This window comes from Myodes glareolus, chromosome 11, assembly GCF_982192425.1.
Source record: "Myodes glareolus chromosome 11, mMyoGla1.1, whole genome shotgun sequence".
NCBI lineage: Eukaryota > Metazoa > Chordata > Mammalia > Rodentia > Cricetidae > Myodes > Myodes glareolus.
The window spans coordinates 44,452,143-44,472,494 of record NC_142036.1 but is presented as its reverse complement, the minus strand read 5'-3'; the positions used below and the strand labels follow the sequence as shown (position 1 = coordinate 44,472,494).

Genomic DNA, 20,352 nt, shown 5'->3' with positions numbered 1-20,352 from the left:
CTAAGTTTGCTTCCCCAGAACCTGATAGAAGGAGCAGATGGAGGCTTTTCTGTTCCCCTGCAATGTGAGCTTCGCAGCCTCTTCCCCTGCCCCTGCCCCCCATCAGCATCCCTCTTTCAGGCTCCTGTGGTCAGTCTGGAGTCTCAAGGACCCACAGAGGCCTCTCACCCATGCCTTTTTTTTTTCCAGCACCTTCCTATCTCTCCATACTCTTTTCTTATGGGTAACATTTCCCTGGGAACAGCCTGGTTACTTGGACATGTGGTTTAATTAAAGAGAGAGTAGGTTACAACAAGTTACACAGGACCAGCAAACCAGGAGTAACCACTATGACAGTTTTATTCAAGTCTCTGAGAGCCCTGGTGTTGGGACCAGGCTGAGATCAGCATCACACTGTGATACAGCGGGAGGCTTGGCCACTGAACCAAGCCTGCTTGGCATCCCTCATCAGCAATGTACAGTACCTCGAAAGAAATGAAAAGAAAAAGACAGAGGAAAGAACCTGATAATAAGCTTCCTTCAGGACATTTCCATCTTTAAATATTTCTGGCAACACACAATAATTTAAATTCCAAAGGAAATGGGGGCTCAAGGAGGGACTCTCGGTACACAGAGATGGGGAAGACCGACACAGGAGACTTGTAGTTAAGATACTAGAGGACGAAACAAACAGAACTTTCACTTTACTTTCTAGATTCAAGGGCCCTAAGGGGAGAAAGCCCTGAGAAAGCTTTTTCAGAAAACCAGAACCCAACCAGTGTCTCCCCTGAGACTTTGAACAGAGTCTCAGACCTGTGAGTGTGGAGTTGTGGCTGTGGACAAAGGAGAACATGGGACGGGGGAGCAGAACGTTAGTGAGTTCACCTCTCTGGATAGCAAGGCTCAAGGTGACAAATGGGCAGCAGCATCATTTCCCTACAAGACAGGAGCTGGAACAGGCTCTGGGAACAAAGGAAAGTGGAGTTACAATGAGGAGCAACATCAGGGAAGCTATGAACTGAAAACAGGAGAGAGAAACCGAGTCTTAGGTTGTACTGGGAGGGAAGCGAGCTGGATATCCCAATGAGCTCAGAATCCCCGCAGAACTGAGAGAAAGGTGAAGGAAGAAAGAGCCACCATCAGCAAAAATGAAGTTTGCTGAGCTCTGAGGAGATCACAGGTCAGCCAGGGAACACAATTCCTTAGGAAGAGGGTGACTTCAGAAGCTACACGGGTCCAAGCTGGGCGAATTCCAACTCAAGGCTTTTCAACAGTGGCCTAGAAATGTGCCCACAGGCTAGTCATGTCTTAAACAGAGCAGATCAGCAACTTGCTTCCCAGCTCTGTGACTCCAGGATGAACAGCCCATGTCCCCGTGTCTGTTCACACATCCATGGATGCGGGTAATATCCACCAACTGTGGGGCACACTGCAAGAAGACACAAAACGTCTGTGCATGCGTCTAGAGCCTCCTGCGTGGAAGATTTAGTGCTTAAGATTTGCCATTCAACTCCAGATCTGGCCAAGATAAATCCGTGTCTCTGACAGTAAAGAAGAAAACAAAGGCATACGCCTGTCCTATCAGCAATCGGGAAGTGGAGGCAGAAGGGTCAGAAGTACAAGGTCATCCCGGGCTATGCAGCAAGTTTGAAGCCTGTCTGGGCTACACGAGACCTTGTCTGAAGTAATATTAATAATACTAATAATAATAAAAAAAGCCATAGCAGACATGGCCTTCAGTGGAGGTAGAGTAAATGATTGAGTGAAATGACAATGGAGGAGGGGAACAATGGCTGTGAACCTGACACTGGTGGGGCTGTGAAGGTATTTAGAAGGCTGGCTGGGTAGGGATAGAGATTAACATGTGGTGGGGAGGGGCAATGACGACAGGAAAGCGCCCGTTCACTCGCTTCTGAGATCTTGGATGAATGAGGTCTATTCACTTCTAGAATTCCCAGAGACGCTGAAGTAGAGAATTCACAGGCTTCTCTTTCCCTGACCACTTTCCCTCTCCTGGAATACACAGACACCCAGAAAGTGGCTTCTGAGAGCCTGAAAGCTAGCCAGAGAACATGAAGGAAGGAAAAGACCCCCAGCTACAGTGTCAATGTTGAGAACTGGGGGCTTCACTCTTGTATTTGAAGGCAAGTGCTCCTGGGGGTGGCGGGCTGCACTCAGAACATGCTGTGTGGGGAGGCAATGAGAATAAACATAAAGCCTACGTCAAATGCCACAGTCTTATCTGGAGATCCAGGAGGGGCAGGCAGGGCCCATCCCAGGTAGAGGTGAGTGAGGCACTTGTATTGGATACAAACTCCAAGGGCATGTTAAAAAAATAAAATAAAAATTAAAAAAATCGACAAAGACTAAACCATACTTCAATGTAACTCAATTTTCCAAAATGCCAAAATTAATAAAAAGCATCCATGATGAGATCAGTGCTCAGCCTAAAGGCTGCCTGTGTAGGTAGCAAGGTATTAAGGAGTTCGGGAATGAGGGTAACAAGAAACTTTTGAAACCTGCCTGGTCTTGAGTGACTACAAAGCACACTGCACTCCTTCCATGGGGTCTTCACATGTCAGGGCTTCCACCTGTCCTGTCCCAGAGAGAAAGGCTGGTCTCTGAAGGCCTGATTTGTATTTGGATTTCCCACCCGGAGACACCACCTAGCTGTCATGTTCACACCTGACAATCAAATGTCAGAGCAATCAGAAGGGAATTCAGGGGCAAGGAAACTAGAGCAGTGTGGAGCTCCCACTCAGACAACTTCATTCAACCCCCAGGGTCTTCTCTTTCCAACACAAGACTCAAGGGAATGCAGCAACAGGGACCAAGGATGTAAGAAATCAAGAAGGAGCAATCAGTCCCAGGGCAAAGCTCAAGAGAACCCAGTATCCTAAAAAGGCAGTCTATAGCTTCCCAGGCAGCCTTAAGCTTCCCAGGAGCTTAAGGCAACCTGGGTAGAAACGGCCAGAGAAGGCAATGGAAAGGAATGCCCAGAAACAGTTCATGAAAAAGTAAAGGAAACTCACCTACCTGGTCTGTAGAGCCAACCAGGAACCCAGGTCTGGGTTAGACTAGTTAGACCCATATTAATTAGCCCTAATCAAACAAGATTCCAACTCCTGGTTCCTGTCCTCCAACTCAATACCAGAGATGCTGAACCTCCATGCAGCAATGCCAGGAAGAGTCCAAGGAGAAGGGCGCTTCTCCTTTTATGTGCAGATTTTATTATAATTTGTGAACTAGGAAAATATTGTATTGCCATTGGGAAATGCTTCCAACAACTGTATCTTGACAAGAAGTCATTCTCAGGTCAAGTCGAGGACAATGACAAGTGATACATGATTGAGCCATATGGCCAGTGTTGGCCTTTGACCTCCAATCAAACGTCCATTCACACTTTTCTCCACCAAGGAAAGCAATCTTGCATGGTGGAGCTATCCACGCTGGACTTGGAGCTCTGACACCACACACTGAAGGGACCGGCTCTTGCTGTGCTGCCCCAGACTGGCATCACACCCGAGGGTGAAGCAGGTGTCCTGCCTCGGTCTCGAGTAGCTGGGTTTCCCAAGATGCATCACTAGCTGAACCTAGCTTTTAAAGTTAGAAGGGTTTTTAATAGGATAGTGAGCATCACCCGCAGCTCGCTGGAGGGCTTCTGAGGGCCAGATATTGGCAAATTTGCAACTTAAAAATGGACAGGTTCTTGCCACCCATAACTCCCTGAGGGCCACTCTTACCTCTGCCCCTGAATCCAGTCTGGACGCGTCCTTAAGACAAAGTCCAGTACTTTACCAACAAGTTGGACCTGCCTCTCTTCCCAGGCCTTCTAAAAGCAATGAGATGTGTGCTTCTGAACTGTCACACTGTACCATTCCCCAAACCAATCCAAAGGCACATGATCAAATAAACACATGATCAAAAACGGTCAGGGTTCTGCATCCATGTCCACAGGTGGACACTTACACCCTCAGGTGTCCACTCACAGCCACTCAGGCTTCAGGGCCCACTGTTTTTTTCTCTGCTAAAAGTAAGCTTGATATTGGTTGGTCTTTGCCTAGCATATGGGAGACCCAGTTATGGGGGTGGGTGTGTAGCAGAGGAAAGAAGAACAGAAGAGATGAATTTCATGAATTAAAAATGACCCTTCTCAGCCGGGCAGGAATGGCACATGTCTTTAATCTCAGCACTCAAGAGGCAGAGACAGGTGGATCTCTGTGAGTCCAAGGCCAACCTGGTCTACAGAGTAAGTTCCAAGACAGCCTCCAAAGCTGTCAGAGAAAAAAAGCTACAGAGAAACCCTGCCTCAGAAAAACAAAAACAAAAGAAAGAAAAAAAGAAAAGAATGGCCCTTCTCATGGGGCAATTAGTGTCTACAACATGGGAGGGTTGGCGGAGGCAAAAGCTTGGAGAAAGGGTCAAGTCTAGACAGCCAGCAATGTCTGTGTCCCTGAGCAACAGTCTGAGGGTCAAGGGGCTTTGTGAGGAGCATAATACTTTGGCACATGATGTCCCATGGGCTAGGAGCCACTTTCCCAAAGGTTCTTCCAGAACTGGTTTGATTTCAGACTCTTAGCAAATCTGACCCTAGAGATGAACCTAAAAAAGCAGAGACAGCCAGCTGCCACCCAGCTCCATCTCCTCAAGAAGACACAACAGTAAGGACACCTAGATGCAGGTTAGGAGGGGGAGGGAATTAGAAAATAAATGATGCTATTGTTACCTGGGCTACACAATCTGGTGGAAGAGCATACGCCGTGTCCATCAGTTATGTTAAGCCAACCCCAAAACACTTCTCTTCCAGAAGCCAAAGGATAAAGCTAAGGGAAGATGCCCTGAGGCAAAGGTGGTGAGAACCACACTGCCGGCTTCAGCGCATTCATCTGGCAAGGGAAGAAGCTGTTGGCAGGAAGCCACAGAGCATCACACCCTCACAAGGGAAGGATATGGTGAAGGGTTTTACAAGGAAACCTGAGAGGGGTCAAGACACTGAACTGTAGTCATGCAAGAAAAGCAGAACAGGGGAGTAGGGCCAACTTGTGCTGTCCCCAGGGCCTGGGGGCCAGACTCAGTCAGTCAGAGTCTGTCTGTCTTTCTGTTTTTGAGACAAATGTATCGAATGTGAAGGAAAATGATGTCATTCTGTAAATGTCAGAAGGAAAAGCTAGCCTTGTTCTGAGCTGTCCAAATGCAGGCTGTTGTCACTATGATGCCTACCCATTCACAGGGACGTCAAGAGCATCCACTACCGCTTCCTAGAAATAGCTGTAAGGGTAATGCAGGCATCTACTCAGTTCTTAGCCATAGAGATTCCCCAAGAGTAAGCGCTGGGAATTGAAGACCTGAGGAGGAGACACAGCAAAGAACAGTCCCCGATGCTGTTAGCAGCCCCAAGACAACGATTCTGCTCTAAGCAGAAGGCAAGTCTTTGAGGAAAGGGTGGTAAAAGAAAAGTGAGAAGCTGGCTAATGTCACGCAAGTGGGTTTATTCATAGCTACCAGGCCTGTTCCTAACCATGACCACAGATGGAGGGAACCTAAGTCACATAAGTGTGACTTCCTTAACGTGCATCCCATCTCTAGGCTCGCACGGAGCTGAACAGGAAATCACCCTTGCCACGCACACATCTTAATGCAAAGCCCTGCTTTCTCTTCTCTCAGGTACAATCACTTCTTTAGTAAGGCCTTCCTCTGTCTGAATGCTGGGTGGACAAGTAAGAACTAGAGTCCACCTGCCACCCAATGGCAGGTCATTGTCATGCAGTGTAGACTGCCTCTGTAACACTATGTCTTTCCCAGAAAGCTGGCCACAATCAAACACGGACAGGAAAAACCCTGCCAGGGGCTGGAACATGGGCTGGAGCCAGCTGCAGTCTGCCTCAAAGCCTTAGAGCATCCAAGATGGGTAGATGTGTTTGTAGCTTAGGAATAGGGGTTTTGAAAGATCCAAAAGGGCACACAACAGACTATCTAGTCCTCAAGAATGAAGCATCATCACTAGGTTGGGTGGCACTACTGGGAGAGTTCACAAGCTCTCCTCTCCTGAGGAGTCAGAGCACAGGGGTAAGGGGAATTGCCTACATTCTCATTCCACAGAACCAAGAGGAAAGAGGAGATACTACAGTAAAACACCGGCTGACACCACCAGCACCGCTTCCTTGTCAGAGACTAGGGGGCTACAGGGTCAGGCCAAAGAGCAAAAGGGCTCATAAAGAAATTGTGGAAACCAATGCCCTCTCTTAGGTGCTCCCCAGGGCAGAATTTCTATCAGTTACAGAGAAGAGCAGTGATAAAATCTGTCACCTGTCCCATGTGCACCTAATCCTTCTGGACATCCAGGCAGCAAAGACAGGGAGCCTGCAGACTGTCTACAACACCACTGGGGACTGGCTGTTACTGTCACCTAAGGGCCATAGTGCACATACAACAAAGGGGTTCAGAGGAAGTGAACAGTGAAGAAAATACGTGAGAAATCTTTAGATGAAGCTTAGCATTCAAGTTCAAGAAACAAATACTAAACAAGTCAGCACTAGCCTCATCTGGCTGGTCTCTGCTGTCTAGCTCACAGTGCAGCGCCCAGCACAAGGGCTGTCTGTGCTGAGACAGAGGTGGCCTCAATCAGGTGCCCATCAATGGACCACTGAGCGCCTGAAGAACTGTATCATGCTACTGCCTCCAAACACCCAAATGTTATTACTAAGGTTCCCGTTTACTTCAAGGGCATCACAAGACACACAAGTCCAATAACGAAATCCCTACAGTTCCACATCCCAAGGTCCAGGACCCACCCCCATATGTTATCCTGACACACTTCAGCTGTGTCTGTGAATCACCTATGACCTAGAGGTCACTGATTCCGGAACTAGAGGAAGGAACAGAGTCTCAACTAGACAGGTACATGTAGGCACTGTGTCTGACCTCAGACCTGGCATCAGTGAGTGTGTCTCCCAAAGAGCTATTCCTGAGATGAATATGCTTATATTCAAACCTGGTGTAGCCATGGCCTGAACCCAAGGGGTTAGACAGAGCCATTCAATAAGTGTTGATTTCTGCCTTTGTTTCTAAAACCCAAATCCAACCCAAACCAAGGAGTGATTCGAGCACCTTTCTACCCACCCTGACTGCTTCCCCTGGCTGCCTCCTTGCTCCTCCCACCCCTCACTCTCGGCTCTCACTGAGATTTGCACAGGTAGGCAGTTCCAGGTCTGTCAAGCTCTCTGGCCCTCGTGAGGCCAACCAGTCCCCATCAGCTGGCACAAAAGGACTTAGGACACAAGACACTCATCGATACCAAAGGAGACACCGAGTCATGGGAAGAGCGGAAGACAAGCCAAATGAATCAATCATAGCGCATCAGTACCAGTGTGTGGACGGTAGAACTCATGACTGACAAAGGGACTCCAGGACAGCTCTGGCTGGGGAGAAGAGGCAGTGGACAGACTTGGTTGAATGACTGTAGTGTTACCCGAAAGGTGAGGAAGACTGGAGGGTGGGGACAAGCCCTCCCTCTCCTACACAGCCAGAGCTGACACAGCCCCTCCAGTGAACATGGGGAAAAAGATCCTGCAGGGCAGGAGACCCTCTGCAGTGGCTGGCCCTGTCTCCATCCCTTCCATCTTCAAAGTGCATTCTCAGTGCAAGGAGGAGGTCTGGATCCCAGGGGGCCTAACTGAGACAGGGCTGTGCCAGCCAGCTCCCTCCATCTCCTCCGGCTTCCCCCTTGCCCACCCTGACCCTTCAGACACTAAGACCAGAACTCCTGCTGGATCTCATAGGGGGAAGGCCCACGTGTGTTTAGCTCAGCTCTGCACAGGGGCACCGTGCTATCCTGGCTCTGCCCCTCTGCATCCAGGTCCAGAAGCGTCCGCTCAGCAGGGGGCAGTGTCCCTGCTTGTGAAGGGAGCAGAGCTGGGAGTACAGGCCGCTCTTCTACGGTGCTGCTGCTGCTGGCAAAGCAGGAGTCCAGGTTGCTGGGCGTCTCTGTGCTGGAGCTGTTGGCTGGGGAGGCGCTGCGGGCATGGCTGGGGGACACAAACCACCAAGGGTCCAGCCGCTGCCGGTTGGCAGAAGGACGTGGCCGAGGCAGAAACTCCAGGGTCTTGGGTCTCTCTAATGTGGAGTCCCGTTGTGTGTTCCAGCGCCTTGGAGTCGGGGGGAAGACCACATTGGGGTCAGGGAGACGGGGGAATTCACTTGGGTCTCGGCTGGGACTGGGAGTTTTCAACATTCCTGGTCAGGGAGACAACGGGAAAGACATCAGATGATGGCAATGTATTTCCAGGCAAGATGTGCACCTCCCCCATACGTCTAGGCCCGTGGGTCACAGGAATTAAATGTTTAAAGAACACCTACTGTGTGCCGAGCAGTGTACTGCGAGGTGCTAGGGGTATGGTAGTGAACTAGAAACTACCTTGTCTTGACTCAAGTACTAATAACATAGGGGGTCACACGTATAATGAACTAACTTAAGACAGGTGTTGGGAAGGACTCTTAAGAGCATCCCCTGTGTTTGTAAATAAAGTTTTATTGGGACATATTTTGGATGTACTCTAGCTGCTTTCCATTTACAGTAGTATGGCTGAGTAGTTTGTTTGTTTGTTTTTTTTTTAAACTACTTAACTTTTAAAGAAACGTATCCCAATCCACAAAACCCAAAATATTTACCATCTGGTCCTTTTCCAAAATAGTTTGGGGGCCCCCGATTTAAGAGAATGCCTGTTGTTCCATGTTCATGTATGTAATAATCATATGACAGGATAAGAGCTAGCAAAAACGTAAAGATGATTTACGCTGTCCTTATTTCTAAAGGGGTCACACACCCGGGTACAACAGACCCAAGGAGGAAGAGTCAGACACATGGTAGGATACGACTGTCGTGCACACTTAAGTCTCACCAAAAGGACATGACCACCTTTGCTTCTCTCACTGGACTAGGGGCTGCTTCCAAGACAGACTCGGGTGTTTCAGGGAGCAAGAAATGGGGGTAGCAAAGTCCTTGGTTGAAAGTATGAATTCATACAAGTCTGGGGGTCAGATGCAAGGCAAGCGTGTGCCACCCACTGGATATGTCTCCAGGCCTGAAGAGGCAGGCATGACTCAAGGATTAGTGATGGAGAACATAATGGGTGGGTGGCAGCTGACCTTAGGTGTGTGTCTGAACTAATGCTGAAATGGCACAGGCCCAAGTATGCAGCAGAAAACACCCTTCGTAGGTGTGGCAAAGATCCCTTCCTTGTAGCTGAGACTCTTCTGGGAACAATAAGCTTGCCTGCTGTTCCTGGATGATGGAATCCCTGCCCTGTGCCAGAGCGGATTCTCAGCATGCCCCGGGCCCACATCTGGCTCTTTCTACAACCGGCCTGTCTCCTTTCAAGATCAGGAGAAGATGCCCATGGTACAGGGAAAAGAGAAGTCAGCCAGCTCTGGACACCCTGCCAATCCAAGGTCATATCTCTTGCATGGTTGAGCAAGAGAAGAAATTCAAATTTCTTTGGGGTTATCCAAATCCAGAAGTAGAAAGAGGAAATGAGTCACCTATAAACAACTTTACTCCCCGGGGAGCCGCAAAAGAAGCAGGGAGAAAAGAGGAAGCGGCCAGAACTCACCTGTTCCAGGACTGGGGCTCATTCCATTGCTGGAGGGGCTCCAACTCGCTAGTGCTGGGGGGGCTCCTGTTGGCTTAAGCGCCCCATCAGAAGGAGTCCGCCTGTGACTACTTGGCTGTGTAGGGGCTGTGAGGGTGACATGGGTGGGAGTCAGGGACTGATTAGGGTCTCGCTTGAAGCGCTCCACTCGGACATTAACGAGAGGGTTGTGGGTGCACGAGGTGAGGGGTGGAGCTTCAACTGGACTGACTGGCATTTCATACACAACGATCTCATCACTGTCAGAGCGCAGCAAGGAGCGGGTAGAGTTGCATTCGGAGATGGAGGAGAGAGAGAGCAGTGTCAAGGAGGCAGACGGGTCTCCTAGCAACATCATTGGCTCCTCCTTTTTGAAGAGCTTTCGAGAAGGGGGGCTGGTACTCCGACGAGGGCGGCTGGCCCTTTGGAAAAGACCCTCTCGCCTTTTCTTCTCTTCTCGGGCTGGTGGCTCAGGCTCCTCTGGGGGAAGCAATTGACACTTGCCAGCTTCCAACAAGTCAAACCCTAGGCCTGTGGCTGCCAGAACAGCTCCACAGCCAAGCAGAGCCATCTCACAGCGCCGGTGGTGGGTCCCACTGCGTTTGAGGCTGTTGGTTGGCGTCAGCTGAGGGGTACTGGTGGCTGAGTTGACTGGGGTGAGCTCCTCATGAACTCCATCACTGGAAGGGCCGTCCCCTTCCTCTCCACGAGGAAAAGGGATACAGAGGTAGGACTGGTTGGGCGAATGCTGGAGATGACTCTCTCCATTTCCCGGGCCTTCACCATCTTCATCCTCTGAAGACAAGAGAAACAGCAGAGAAATACAGAATGAAGAGTCTGGTCCTTCTCCCAGCTCTGGCAGAGATATAGGGCAATGAGACTGAGCATGGAGCCAACGGGAACTGTTTTCTGCCACTCAACTGAGACCAACGTGGGACACTCACCTGCATTCCAGAGCCCATTTCTCTATTTGCAGAAAAGTAGATCTGCTAATTTGTTACCTCAATCATAGGGACTCCTCCTTTGAGTGCGGACATGCCAGAGACTATCTCACATATGTTAGGCAAGTATGCTACCATGGGGCTACACTCTTACAAGAACATGCAGTATGCATTCCCAGAACACTAGATAAAAGAAACATTTCTAATATTATTGTATCATAAAACTGGAAGGGCTTTGAATTTCTAGCACAATGCTTAGCAACGTGTCTTAAAGTTGGTGTGCACAAGATGTCAGAATCCTCTACATGGGTGAAGGGCAATCTGTTCAATGGATGGGCCTACTATGACTTGGAAATCAACAGAGAAAAGAAAAGTAGAGGAGCTTCTAGAGAACTCAGCCACCATCCACAGCCAGAGAGCATCACTGGAAAGGCTTGGAAAAGCGAAATGTCTGATTCAAGTCCTCAACCTTACACACTGCCCTGGGGAAATGATTGCTGGACTCTTGGGGCAGGAAGCCAAAGATAGGTTCCATGGCTATCATACAAGGGAAGTGGTTTAGGAAGACCTAGTAAAATGGAAGCGACCGACAGAGTAGGGGATCGGAGGCAAGAAACAAAAATAAGACAAACCCTACAGATAATACTAGGAATCCTTAAACAATCCTGGAAGTCTGACCATGAATTCTCTAAGAAAACAGGGAGAAAACCAAAACAAAAGTTATACTTACCTATTTCCATAAGACTGGTGAACCCAGGTAGAGCAGGGCTATTCCTTGGGCCCTTCCCCAAGTTGGGGGCACTGGATGACCACTGTTTGTAACCATCTACCAGGGACTTGAGGCTGGAGGGATGAGGAGGAGACATGTCAACACTGGCTATTTCTCTTACTCTAGCCTCCATGGGCGTTTGGGAAATGTCTATCTACTTAATCACACTGAAAAGCCATGGGGACCAGACAACTTGTCCACCTATTTCACAAACAAGTGCGCATGCTCTCGGAGATGATAAGCGGTGGTTCAGCCCAGTCCCTCACATGCTGTGGAGCCACGGAAAGACCGAGTGAGCAGGCGGGCAAGCAGACAGAGTAGGGACTGAACTTGTGGAAGATCTTGTCTGAGCCATTCTTAAGGGAAAAGCATTCAACCCTTAGGCTCTGAACACAATACACTCATAACATTACAAGTATTTTAATGCAAACACCTGCAGTGCAAGGCAAGCATGGGGCAGATGAACCAGCAGAAATGGCCCGGGCCACTCCACTCATAATGTTTCTCAGGTTCTCCTTCCACGCTTCTATCTCGCATGCTTAAGCTTCCAAAGCCATTCACTCTTCAAAAGGAAAAAAAAAAATCAAGCAACAAAGCGGCACCAACCCAGTGACTTGGGACAGAACTACACAGGAAGGACACTATGTGGCATTCAAGCCAGTCATCCGTCTGGGCATGGAGACAAAGAATCCCTGCCATCAGCTCATTGGGCAAGCCTGGTAAACCTTCAGAGACAGAATGGATCCCCAGCAGCTCCCTTACAAAGAGGGATCTGAGGTCTGGAAGCACTGGTCTTTGCCCTAGAGGGCAACAAAAGGGAGCACTGAGGACGCTTGAATGCTATGGTGGCATTGAAAGCCTAGCATATCAATCACTGGGGACTCTACCCGTCCACCTGAAGCCTGTCTCTAGAGTCCCAAGCCATCAAAGGGAGGGAGAAGGATTCATTTTTGCCCCAGTCTCAGAACTCTGTTTTAAGTGCTATCAGAAAGGTGGTCAAATAAGACACACCCCAGACTCGGCTGGTTTCAGATAGAACACAGGGCTGGAGAGAAACAAGCTGCTAAACCCACAGCTTGGGACTCCTGTCTGCAGGGTTATAACATTTCCTCTAGCAATTGGGGCCCAAAGAAGCCCAGATTAGCAAATAAAAGCCGGTACTCAAGGATATATAGCCAAGTGGCCCTTCTCTAGAAAGAGCAACTGGGGTGGGTCAACAGAGGAACTGTCCCAAGGTGCACAAAGGTACTGCTCTTAAGAACATAATCAGCTCCTCCCTTGCAGTGATGAGAAATGAGAACAAGGGAAGGGAAGGGCAGCTGCTGCCAGCACAGCTTGTGGTGGAGACCAGACTCACCCCAAGTGGAAATGTGCAGACTCTGACGGGGTACTTAAGCCATTAGCTTTCTCCCGTCTCTGAGGGGATCTTCAATGAATAAAGACAATCAGCAACAGACAGTGCAGACCACCGTCAGCTCACCCTCTCCCACCCTCAGACTGCCCAGGCTGGACCAGCTAGGTGGCCTGTCCAATCAGCAAACCCACCCCAGGAAAGGATTGCCATATTGGAGCTGTTTCAGGTCCACGCCCTTCCAATGTAAGGGACAAAGGTCCCCGATGGTCAGAGGGCAACTGTTGGGGGCTGTGAATCAGAAATTACCCCAGCTACCTACAGTGAACTACTTTCCTACAGATATACACTGTAGGGGAGACAGGAATCTTCTTTACTGAACTCAAGGTTTGTCATTATAAATTTTCTTCAGTCAACAGGCACTAAAATTAGAAATATTATTATGGAGAGATCGCTAACATTTCTGATACCAAAGAGATCTGGACTCGGGTGTGTTAGAATACACTTTCATTTCTTCAGTAAGAATTGAGAATAATGAAAAATCAAGGCACCTGCTCCCTAATTGTCTCAAAAGTCTGCAAGGACAAATCTATGTAATGAGAAAGAAAAGTGTAAAATTAGCATTTAGTAGTGTATAAAGAAGATTGATTTACTATTAAGACAAAACCAAAACAAAAATCAAACAACAATAAGAACAAAAACTTTAAGTGAAGCAGAACCAGAAAATTCACTAGAATCCTATCTGATAAGAGGAAGGGTCTTACAAGAAAGGGTCAAGTGGGAAGGGAGAGGGGGAAAGTGATGAGGTAGTAAGAAAAACTATAATGATCTATCTATATGAAAATGCTACAATAGAACCCATCACTTTGTATGTTCACTGAAAAATTAGTTGAAAAAATTCAATTACCAGAATCCATAGCTGGCACGGCTAACCTGAGAGTTATACTAATGTCAGAAATAGCAAATGATTCAGGGTGACTGAATTTCTCTGAGCCAAGCCATAAAGGACAGACTGCAAGGTTCTTGCCCCACCTCTGCTCTCCTGAGTTCTGCAGATTTGCTGGCCTTAAGTTCTACATTCACACACAACACACAGATGGCTTGCCCCACCAGTGTCCCTCTTCTATTCAAAGGAGCTCATGGTGGTTTCAAAGCCTTACTTGACAGAGTTAGTTCTTTATAAATCAAATTGCTATTTTTTCCCTTGAGCTCAGACACAGGAAGAGTTTGAACATGAAATGTTAGTATTCAAAAGATTACCAAAGTCAGTTTGTCAGGTTTAGAGGCTCCACCCAGTGGCTAATGGGAGGTCACTGAAAACCGATAGGACTACTATCGTCACACATAGAATAGCCAGGGGTCTTCTAGAAGAAACGATGATGTCCACACTGTGAGTATTGAGTAAATGGCATGACAGGCAGAGAACAGTCATCCTGACAGATAACTATGTACATTCACCATGAGCCAGGTAAAGTGATGCATTTCACAAAGAACTCTAACATCCATGCCACAAACAGGGGCTAGTCTTATGCCCACACTGTAGGGGAGACAACGTGCGCTCCCACGGTTAGTTATGGGGCTGAGTCTCATGACCAGAAGTCTCCATGGCCTGTGGGAAACTGATGCAGAGAATCTGCACCCCAGCCTCAAGTCTACAAGTGAGGACACAGCTCATTCAAGACACCAAGACCATTTGCTTGGTGGGGTACTGACACATGTGGTTAGGGGTAAGGTACGAAAGAAGGTCAGGGGCCCCACAGTCAGGGCCATGTTATGGCGCCCACCTCCGCTAACAGGTTAACAAGAGAAAGCCCTGCTAACCCTGCTCTTCCTCCCTTTCCTTTCAACAGATGTCTTACGGGGAAGATTCAGGCATGAGCTGACCACTTAGGCCAACTTCCTACATTTCCTTCCTATCTGGGCTAGTTGCTGCTTTGAGAACATCTGCAGGGGGCAGCAGACCAGCAGACTGAGTCCAATCCTGCCTGCTGCTTGTCTTTGTAAAGTCTGACTGGAAGGTAGCCAAGTGTTCTCATTCACTTACGTGTTACCCAAAGTCTAGGACAGCTTTTAGATGTCTCTGTCACTGTGCAGACCCAGAAGCCTAAAATGTTATCTGGCCTTTTGTGGAAAGAGCCTGACAAGTCCTGCGCTACGAGGGAACCCAGGAACTAGGAGGCTGGAAAACTCTAGAAAGGTCAGGAAGAGCTTTGTGGTAACGCACACTTGTAATTCTAGCACTCAGGAAGGTAGGAGAATAGAGGGCTTGAGAACAGCTGGGGCTAGCCTACCTTAAATAAGTAAGTAAGTAAGTAAGTAAATAAATAAATGGCAAAACAAGACCAAAAAACCCTGTATTTTCCCAGAACATAGTAAAATATACACAAGAGAAACGAAAGTGTTTCCTATCATAGTTTAAACTGCTGTGACAGTCTTTCAGGGAGAGATTTTCACATCAGCTGGCTCTTACCCTTCATCTCCTGAGGTGAGCTCTTTCTGCCCAAGTGTTCCTGGTCCCCATGTCCGGCCCTTCTTCTTTGGGAGCCTCTTGTCCTCCTCCTCCCCTTCCTCTTTTGGGACAACTGAGCTCCGGCCCCAGGTTTTACTGCTTTCACCTGGTGTCACTGTGGATAACAAAGGTTGAGCAAGATAAGTTTCTCCAAAACTGGCAGATGGACCACACATACAGACACACACACATACAGACACACATACATAGATACACACAGACACAGACACAGACACACACATACAAATACACACAGACACACACACAGACATACACATATACACACATATACACACAGAGATACACACAGACACACACACAGGCACACACACAACAGACACACATACACAGGTACACACACAGACACATACACACACTTATTTTTAAGCAAATACTACAGTAAAAATATAAACAGTCTGGGTCTGGCACATGCTGAAGCTATGGCAAGCTTTCTTAGGCCCTGGGCTCTAGAAGTCCTTTAGAAGGCCTGGGAAATACAGACAGAAGAAAGACAGGGAGGCCCAGCAGGGCAGGCAGTATGGAGGTCCTCAAGGTGGGCACCAATCTGTATCTACATCATTCCAGTCTCCACACTGCTTTGCAAGTCACTAAAGAGCTTCCTCTACCCACAAGCCCCTGTTGAAGGTGGAGGAGACAGCAGTGAAGTTAACCGGGGACAAGGAGCAGGAAGTCTGCAATGCACATGCACGTATGTACACACTGTTGAGGAAGATGGCAGAAGTTATGGCTGGAACAAGCCTGAATTAGTCAGTGGCTGAGCAGAGCGGGGGACAAGTGTCCCTGGTGTGTTCTGAAAACCTGTCTCACACTGGATGGCTCGAAGGCGAGGGATGATGGTGGGGCTAGCAGGAGGGCTCGATCGGCTGCTGAGGAGACTCTTCCTTTTATCCATGGTTGGGGAGGCTTGCACCGTGAACTTGTGCTGGAAATCTGCTTGGGAAGAGACAAGTGTGTGCATTAGGATCATCATACAGTCAGTTTCATTCAAGGATCTGATGTCTCCTGGCAGGCCTGACGGGTAGGCCTTGGTTTTCTAAAAAGCTTTGTTATCTGAGAAATGTTTTCTTCAGAGTCATCTTCCCCCCCCCCCCACCGCAAAGGGATACATCACAAGATAAACACATGACAAAATGAACATACAGATGGCAGTCTTCGTAAAGCTCTCTAATTAATGGATACAGGTGGAGCAATTGCAAACTGAGAGTTGCTTCTCAGTGCACGTCACCTTATGGATTATTCTAGCAAATGTTATTTGAAATTAGGTTTTAGATGATCAGTCACCATCCATGTCCTTTTTAGGTGCCAAACAGGAAGCATTTGGTGCTGCTCCCAAAGTGCAGGCAGAGCAGGGTATTAAGAACCAGCCCATGGTGAGAATGTAGGAATTCAAGAGAAATGGGGAAATGACTCTAATTCTCACACACCTCAAAGGCAGTTTTGATACTTTTGAAGAACACGAAACTTTGAAACTTTCAGCTCTTAGGTTCTGAATTTCAACCTCTTCATCTAACAGAGAAGCACTGGGGTCTACCCACTAGGCTAAACTCTCCCTGTGGATGGGAACGAGAGCTTCATATCTGCATCACTAGTGTACAGCAGTGTCCTGGCACAGCTTAGAGGTTCCAGAGGTATCTAACTACTTGCAAAACCAAAACACAAAACAAAACAAAACTACAACAAAACAAAAACACATCATGTATGACAATGACAGCAGTGTACACTCCCATGAGCATATTCTCTCAGTCCGATGACATAATTCCCTCAGTCTGTGTTTAAGTCATTATTCCAAAGCTTAAACATCAACCAGAGCCCCTCAGACTATGCCATTTTTTTTTTTTTTGCTTCCCTACAGTTCTAATAAACTTGCTACCCAAGGCCTTACAGACTTAGCACACAAAGAACTGTTTTAATCTATAGAAATACTCACCTGCCCCCTTGGGCACATTATACTCCACCAAGATTCTAATCCAATTTCCTATTTCTTTTCATTTCCCCCAGGTAACAGTACCAAAGTACACCGTTATGAAATCAATGTACTTCTGAGAAGCTACACATAAATCTTATGATATGCATTTTTACATTTTAGCCTAATGTTAAGTGCACTGAGGGCTAGTTATGAAAAGAAACTTGAGATAAGCAGCTTTGCAGGATTAAGATATGTGCATACCCAGAAGTCCCTTCTTCTCCAGCTTTTACCTACAGTGAAGTGTGCTTCTGTGATCTGTGTGTTTGTCATCGCTATATGCTCTGCCGTCACTCACAATGAACAGTTCCCCAGAAGACTCCACTGGCCTCCACCGAGTGAGATGACCCGTCCCAACAGGCTTTACTGAGAGTCATGGTCTGTGCTTCAAGCACTTCTAACTCCCACAAACCCCTGCCACACAGCCCCCACCCCACCCCCACTCTCTGGCTGCCACCCACCGGAGGGGAGGCTGATGCGGTTTCCATCCTTGAGCTTCAGTCGGCTCTTCCTGAACTTGCCCTTGCGTTTCTTCACCCGGGGCTTTTCCTGGCACAGCTGGTGGATGATGATGTTGAGCTCTCGTTCCAGGATGTCAATCTCCCGCTCAGCCAGTTCCTGCTCCCTGCGTCGCAGCAGCTCCTCCTGGTTCTTCTGCTGGAGCGCAGCCCGGGTCAGCTCCTCCTCCCAGGTGCGGAGCTCCTACCAAGGGGAACCAGCAGAGAGAAGAGTGGTCTCAGGGAAAGAAACACCAGAGAGCTCTCCCGTGGTGCCCAGGAGACAGAGGATGCTCAGCAGCTGGCTGGTAAGGGAACACATGCAAGCCCTAGTGAAAGGAAAATGCAGCACAGCCATACTGAATACACTGAACAGCCCTGTGAATACAGCTAGAGAGGCTAATGCCAGAGCAAGCCTGGAGACGGGCTGATCCATCCTTGAACAGTAGTTCCTCCTTATCCCTAGGAGCATGTCCAAGACCACAGGGAACATTTGAAACCACAGATTCTTCTGAACTCTGTATGTTCTTTGTGTCTTCCTCTAAAACAGTAATACCTCCGTCATGAAATTTAACCTATAAATTAGGTATCATAAGAGATTAGCAACTAATAATAACAGAGTATAATGATAACAATATATTACACTAGAATCACCAGCGTAACTACTCTTGTCCTTTGGAACCATTATTAAACAAAATCAGGGCTGCCTGAACTCAGAACTGCCATATCACAATAACCGACAAGAAACCCAAGATCACTACGCTATCTAGCTCGGGCAGTGTGCAGTGTCAGGAGGATGACCGTTCCCAGGAAGGGCAGAGCAAGACTGGATCATGACGCTTAGAATAGAATGCAATTTAAAACATGAAACTGTTTACTTCTGGAATGTTCTATTTAATACTTTTAGACAGTGGTTGACAGTGGTAAATCAAGCCACAGAAAGCAAAACCACAAGTGGGGTGGGGTGGGGAGAATTATTGTAACTACTTATTGGCAATTTTCATTTTTCCTATTGGCACGTGTCACTTATAAATTGTGTTATGATTTTATCAATCCAAAAACTGAGAGAGGTGGCTATGACTCGGTGATTCAGCAATCTAACAAAAGCTAATCTCTTCGAATCAGATCCAGAAATTATTTTTCAGTAATTTGCGTAGGGGGATACAATGGTATTGCAAAGAACACAGGCCTTAGAGTCAGATGGCCCAGGTTCAAGGACCTGCTTCCTCACTTACTAGCTCCATGAAGGTGGAAGCCACCGGCCCTCAGCTGTGAGATGGAAACACCTGCCCCACATACCATCCCACTAGCCGGACAAAGAGGTCTCATGAAACCTCGAGCGAAAAGAAAGTGAGAAACAAAACTAGATTCTATTATTACCACATTGCTACTTAGTTATTCATTTAGTCCCTGAAACCGGGTTTTAGCCTAGGCTAGTCTTGAAATCACTTGATAGCCCTGGCTAGTCTAGAACTTACAATGTATTACAGTTTGGTCTCAAATTTACAACCCTCCTTCCTCAGCCTCCTGTGAGCTGAGATTACAGGCGTGTGCCAACTTATCACAATGCTATTAACTCCCCTAAATTTCCATAGTACAGAGTGCGTAGGAAAAAAAAAAGGAAATTAGCCAAGACTATAACACAACCACTCTCAGGCCTTGGATTTAGCACAGGGCATACAATTGCACACAACCAGTCTCAGCCATGTGGATACTGACTGCTAGGGTCACACCACAAGAAAAGAGAGGGGCCACTGGAGGAATGACCACCAAACCCAAAAGCAGACACCAGCAAGCCAAGAGGTACCAAAGTCCGCTAGATCATTTCAGCTTGGAACCCTTTCCATAAAAACACAAAAAAATTCTAGTTTCAGGCTCCTATCCTCTTTCTGACTGATTCCAAAAGACAACAGCAAGCAAGATGTTCTGCTAGCGACTTGCAGTGCTGATGTACCCCTTTATGAAACGGTCCTCCCTCTAGAAGTCCCCTGTGGGACCTGGATGCCCTTCCAGAACTGTCCATTTTGAGGTAGCAGGAGGAAACACTTGCTGACAGCTGCCCACAGCTGTTCCTGGGCTGTGGACAATCAAGCCGACCCCGAGGAGGCAGGTATTGGTGTTAGTGGTTGGATAGACTGAGTCCAGAATCCCCAGGAAGCACCTCTGCTAAGACAAGGCATGCCTTTTCCTCTTCTCTACCTTTTCTTTGGCCCTGAGTTGGTCAAACATTTCCTGAATCTCCTGTTTCCAATCATCCTGCAGGCAGTGGAAGGAGTCTTTGGGCATCTCGAAGAAACCAGACTCTTCTATGGTTGTGAGCTGGTCCAGGATACTGGTGAAAGATGGACGTGAGTGGGGGTCAGGATTCCAGCAGTCTGAATGGAAGAGGGGAAAGTGAAGGTCAAAGGCTCTATGTGGTACACTCTGCTGAGTAAGCACACGGAAAGCAGAACAAAGCTTCTGGTGCCGACACTTACAAGTGCACCAGAGGTGACTATGCCCCAATCTCACACACACACACAAGCTATCAGCCCCAAGAAAGCATCAAGGTGAGTCAGAAGAGTGAACTCCACCCAGGCGCTGCCTGGCCACCAGCACAGTAGGCCTTTCCCTCTGCAGTTTGCTTGGCTCTGCATTTCTCACAGAGTTATGTTTCCAACTCAGTGATTTTAGAGTCCCTTTCTTCCCAGATGACC

At 47.9% G+C, this 20,352-nt stretch overlaps 1 protein-coding gene across 4 annotated transcripts in view; it reads right to left on the bottom strand.

Moving 5' to 3' along the window:
- Positions 1-321: 321 nt before the first annotated feature.
- Map3k9 (mitogen-activated protein kinase kinase kinase 9) overlaps positions 322-20,352 on the bottom strand; it is a 75,000-nt gene continuing 54,969 nt past the window's right edge. Inside the window, exons 5-12 of one of the 4 annotated variants that reach the window (XM_085697425.2) lie at positions 19,856-20,031; positions 17,621-17,861; positions 15,995-16,126; positions 15,137-15,290; positions 12,673-12,741; positions 11,277-11,389; positions 9,588-10,400; positions 322-8,211 (exon numbers count right to left, since the gene is read on the bottom strand). In XM_085697425.2, the coding sequence (XP_085553551.1) occupies positions 7,727-8,211; positions 9,588-10,400; positions 11,277-11,389; positions 12,673-12,741; positions 15,137-15,290; positions 15,995-16,126; positions 17,621-17,861; positions 19,856-20,031 (2,183 nt within the window). In that variant the 3' untranslated portion in view covers positions 322-7,726. The remainder of the gene's footprint in view (positions 8,212-9,587; positions 10,401-11,276; positions 11,390-12,672; positions 12,742-15,136; positions 15,291-15,994; positions 16,127-17,620; positions 17,862-19,855; positions 20,032-20,352) is intronic. The other 3 variants (XM_048449076.3, XM_048449074.3, XM_048449075.3) reach the window with 3 other exon arrangements.